The sequence below is a fragment of the Sinocyclocheilus rhinocerous genome, unplaced genomic scaffold (genome assembly GCF_001515625.1).
Source record: "Sinocyclocheilus rhinocerous isolate Xijiao unplaced genomic scaffold, SAMN03320098_v1.1 scaffold477, whole genome shotgun sequence".
NCBI classification, from domain to species: domain Eukaryota; kingdom Metazoa; phylum Chordata; class Actinopteri; order Cypriniformes; family Cyprinidae; genus Sinocyclocheilus; species Sinocyclocheilus rhinocerous.
This window is the reverse complement of record NW_015648673.1, coordinates 79,466-84,700: the sequence shown is the minus strand read 5'-3', so window position 1 is coordinate 84,700 and position 5,235 is coordinate 79,466. Positions and strand designations below refer to the sequence as shown.

The 5,235-nt window shown below is 33.4% G+C and overlaps 1 protein-coding gene across 1 annotated transcript in view; it reads right to left on the bottom strand.

The window, feature by feature from the left end:
* Window positions 1-940: 940 nt before the first annotated feature.
* The window catches only part of LOC107710192 (A disintegrin and metalloproteinase with thrombospondin motifs 14-like), a 62,241-nt gene continuing 57,946 nt past the window's right edge, over window positions 941-5,235 (bottom strand). Inside the window, 3 exon segments of the mRNA XM_016514933.1 lie at window positions 941-1,113; window positions 1,780-1,875; window positions 2,286-2,415. Of these exon segments, the coding sequence (XP_016370419.1) occupies window positions 941-1,113; window positions 1,780-1,875; window positions 2,286-2,415 (399 nt within the window).

Sequence of the window (5,235 nt, the reverse complement as noted above, 5' to 3'; positions counted from 1 at the left end):
AAAATTGACCCTTATGACTGGTTTTGTGGTCCAGGGTCACATATTTCAAATTAACTTTTAAAGTTTCATCTATTTTATATATATATATATATTAGCTTTTTTATATTTTAAGTTTTTTTTATTTTAATAATTTTTCGAGTTATTATAGTGTTACTTTTAGTCATTTTAATACTTCAACTTCAAATTATTTCAAATTATTTTTTGCCAATTATGATTAAAGTTCTCCATCTATTACACACACACACACACACATATATATATATATATATATATATATTTTTTTTTTTAATTAATATATGGCCTTCCTATTTTACATTTATTTTTGCAATTGGCATGTGCTGATTATTTGTTTAAAAAAAACAAACTAAAAATTCATAGTAAAAACGTTTTGCATTCTTAATTAATTTTGTGTAAAAATGTCTTAATTTCTGGAAGGCAGGTCAAATAATGAGTTTAACAGAAATTAAAATCCCAATAAAGCTCAAGTTAAGTGCATTGTGGGACACTGTATTAGACACTAAATTAATCACAGGTTTCTGTAATTAATCACATCAAACGGCAAAAGGATTTAAGGAAAGTAGTGTTATGTCAATTATATTGAACGTGTTTTTTTTCTCAGGTCATTGGGGGATTTTAAAAGTGAAACTGGTCGATCACAAAACTACACCAGAGTTACAAAGCAAACACACGCAGCTAGACTTCAAAATAACACAGCTACGATCTACACGAGCGAATAATGACGCACTACAGCCACAAACACGCTGAAGACGTGTCTAGTAGTCCTGAAGACACAAAACAGCACGCATTGAGCCGGAAGCCACTGCATTTCAATAACAGCACCTGTCACGGTTTCTCCCGTTTCCACACACGGAGCAGAGGATTGTGGGTGACGTGGGCTCGTTCTGAGGTAACCAGCAGCTGCTGTGTGATTGGTTAGTGATCATGTGACCGGCGAGTCCCTGGTTTGGCGGGTCGAGGCGAGCGAGTCCTGGATCTGGAGTGCGTCTGGAGGTAGAGATGAGGGACAGGAAGTGCTCTCGTCCGCTTTAGGGCTGGAGGAAGTGAGCCGAGGTCTCCTGCTAGCTGCTTTAGTGGTGTGGACGAGCGGAGCCGCTGTAGATGGAGGTACAGTCGGATCAGGACTCGTTTGAGGCAGAGGAGGGAAGGTGAAATCCGGAAGCCATGACATCTGACTATCTATCTATCTATCTGGCTATCTATCATCTGACTATCTATCTATCTATCTATCTATCTATCTACCTGTTTTCATTCATTTCATTAAAGTATACAGTAATTAATAACATGAATATTATTTTCAATAATAAAATGAATACAATTTAATAATTAATGAAATGAATACAACAATTAAATTTTGTATGTATTTGTTTTAATCTTTGTCTGTTTTTATTTCTAATTTCTGAAAAATATCTAATCCTGAAAAATCAAATGTATCACGGTTTCCACAAAAATATTGTGCAGCACAACTGTTTTCAACATTGATAATAATCAGAAATGTTTCTTGAGCAGCAAATCAGCATATTAGAATGATTTCTGAAGATCATGTGACCCTGAAGACTGGAGTAATGATGCTGAAAATACAGCTGCGCATCACAAAAATAAATTACATTATAAATTATAATAATATTTCACAGTTTTTCACTATATTTTTGAATAAATAAATGCACCCTTAGTGAGAACAAGAGAGGCCGAACACATAAGAGAATCGACACAGAAGCCTGATCAATAATCCATCAGTGTCTCTATTGACGAGTCACTTACTAGAGACTTTATCCAGAGTGTTTTCCGCTGGTTTCTCCTCCTCAGTGGTCAAATTGTCCAGTAAATCTCTAGTGGGACTGGGTAAAGATGGCTCTCCTAGGAGAAAACAACACAAAAGCACATTTCCTGTCAAACAGGAAGTCACTGCAGTGTCAGATAGACTAGTTTGGAAACACATGAATCACGTTTATAAAGCTACTGCTTGAATGACTGAAATGAGTTTGTAAATAAATATAAAATTAGCCACGAATTTCTGCACAAAACAAACATTTTTATTAATTCTGTCAAGCTGTCAAACTCCAAAAGGGGAAAACAAGGTGAAAATTTACAAAATATCTTCATGGAACATGATCTTTACTTAATATCCTAATGATTTTTGGCATAAAAGAAAAATCTATAATTTTGACCCATACAATGTATTGTTGGCTATTGCTACAAATATACCCCAGCGACTCCAGGGACACATTAGTTAAGAAATCATCTTTTTGTGCTGGTGTTTGTTTGACCTGTGCAGGGAGGAAGCTTGCAGACGGACACGGACTCAGGTTTGTCTGCGTCACACTGTCCCGAGCTGCCTTCAGACGGCCTGCAGATGACCTGCCGCTGCTGGATCCCTTCACCGCAGCTCACCGAACACTACAGGAAACACATCACATTCAGACAGGAAACACATCACATTCAGACAGGAAACACGAACAGATCATTGGGATGAGCGCTAGAGGAGATCTGGGAGTCAATTTGTGTTTTACTGTCACATTCTTGATCACATCAAACTCGCAGTGAGCCGATATTACCAATATTACCAATATTACCACTTTAAAAATAACTTTGCATTTAGAACCACAAATTTAGTTATTTACCATTTATTTAACATAATTTCTATTTAATTTAATATTCATAAATGAAACTTTACAATTCCAAATCTTGCAAATTATTTAACTTAAATCAGTAGTGTGCATGTATGTGTATTTAATATTTTAATACTTAAAAATAATAACAATATTAGAAATAGAAAAAAAAAAAAAATTTCTAGAAATCAATACTAACTCACAGGTAAAAATGTCAAACTTACAGGAAATTGTGGACTTACAATGACAAATATTACCACTTAAAAGTTGTAATTTGGAACCATATACTTTGTTATTCAAACTTTATTTAACAATAAAATACTAATTTAACAATAATTAAAAAAATTAATTTAACAATAAAAAAAAAAATTATTGGAATTGGATTTTTAAAAATGTATTACAAAATGATTACATTTAGAAATTAAACTTTTCAATTATAAATCTTAAATGCAAATTATTTATTTAAACCAGTAGTGTATTTGTGTATGTATTTATTTAATATTTGTAGCACCTAAAAAAAATAACAATACCATAAATTAAGCTAAAAATTAAACATTTCTAGAAAATAATACTAAAGTATACTACTAAAATTTAGAAATGAAACCTAAACCAAAAACATACAAACTAAATAACTAAACAGATTTATGATGCACATGCAATTTATAAATACTCATACAAATATAATAAATACACCTTATATATACTAATAGATGTAATTTATTAAATGTATTTTATTGTATTTTCATTATTCCTATTTTTATGGTTCTATTTTAATAATATTTAAATGTATTTACTGAATTAACTTAAATAAGTAACTTATATTTCTGTTATGTGATTATCATCTAAATTATTTGTGTGTGTGTGTGTGTGTGTCTGTGTGTGTGTCTGTGTCTGTGTGTGTGTGTGTGTGATGGCTTGTCATATTAAGCGTTTATCCTCTGGCGTCTTGAGAGGAGTGTCGTTACTGTCAGTGTTTTGACAGGAAATCTTTCATCCGTTTGCTTTAACTAATGAACTTTCATCCACTTTAAACATGATGTCATTTCCCTCACGCTGCAGTTTTGCAATGTCACAAGAAAAAATCGTGGATTTCAAGCGTGAAAACGAAAGACACAAAACTAGTCTAAACTCCATTGTGCTGCAGTTTCCACACCATTAAACTTCACAACCACGTCTGCAGACCCAGATTAAGACGAGCTCCAAAATATACAGCGTTTACAACAGAAACACTCATTCAGTCCAGCACAAAGCTGACAATTTCTTCCAGCTCTGTGAATTTTTCATGAATGAGCTCGTCTGAATAAATTTCATTGTTTGGGATCTCTCTCTCTCTCTCTCTCTCTTTAGATTTAATGTTAGAGCAAGCTTCAGTTCTGTCTCTCTTTATCTGTCCACACACACACACACACTCACACACACGCGCACGCACACACACGCACGCACTCACGCACTCACACACACTCTCACACACACTCACTCACTCACGCACGCACGCACACACTCTCACTCACTCACTCACGCACGCACGCACTCACATTGTAAGGTAATTAACTTACAATGATAGTCAAGTTGATGGATAGCTTCAACCAATGGCTGGTAAGTCTTTATGTATTTTTTTCAGGTCCTTTACAATCAGATCAACCAGGCGATCGTGTCTGGACACATACAGTCCTTTGTAACAACAACATCCATTTAAGATGTGGGCAACTGTTTCATTTTCCTGTTGATTTTGATGTAACAGACGATTTGAACAGGTTGTAAGTTTGACGGATACCATATTGACAGATTGTCCATAGTTGGAAGACATTGTAGTCGTGCTTTAATCATAAAAGTTAGAATACCCTCTGAGATTGAAAAGTTTGTCAAAACAGAGTGGGATACTGAACGGTCGGCTGATTGGAGAAGTGCTAATTTTCCCTGCAGTTTCAAGCCCATCCAGCGCTGGAACCTAACAAACACACTAACCCTAAAAGAAAACTTTCTGCATTTTTGCAACAACAACAACAACAAAAAAAGAAAACAATAAAACTTTCTTTTTATACACTTTTTACAAATAAGGATATTCTCCACATTTTTGGGGATTTTTTTTTATACAAATATGTCCCCAAAATAAAGTTAAGTAGTGAAATTATTTAATGAATATATATATTTAAATATTTTAAGGTTATATTATTTATTTAATATTATTGTTTAATTAATAATATTAATTATTCAAATATTATTATAAAAATCTCAATTTAGATTACACTGCAAAAAGTGATGTTTTGCATAATTTTTCAGCACAAATATCTAAACATTGTTAAGTCAAGATACATTTGCTTGAGATGCAAATCACACAAGTCTTGTTTTCTGAGAAACTGATTAAAATTCAAATATCTGCCAAAGGGGTCAGAAAAATCAGCTTAATTACCAGGGAAAACAAGTTGATTTTCTGACCCGGTTGGCACATATTTGTTCTTGTTCTTAGCATGAACTCAGTTAATAAAAAAAAAAAAAAAGTGATTTGCATCTCAAGTAAATGTACAGTGGTGGACAAAATGATTAGAACACTAGTATTTTCAGCAGCTAAAAAATGGTTTTAAGTCAGTTATTTCTATCTTTTGCTGTA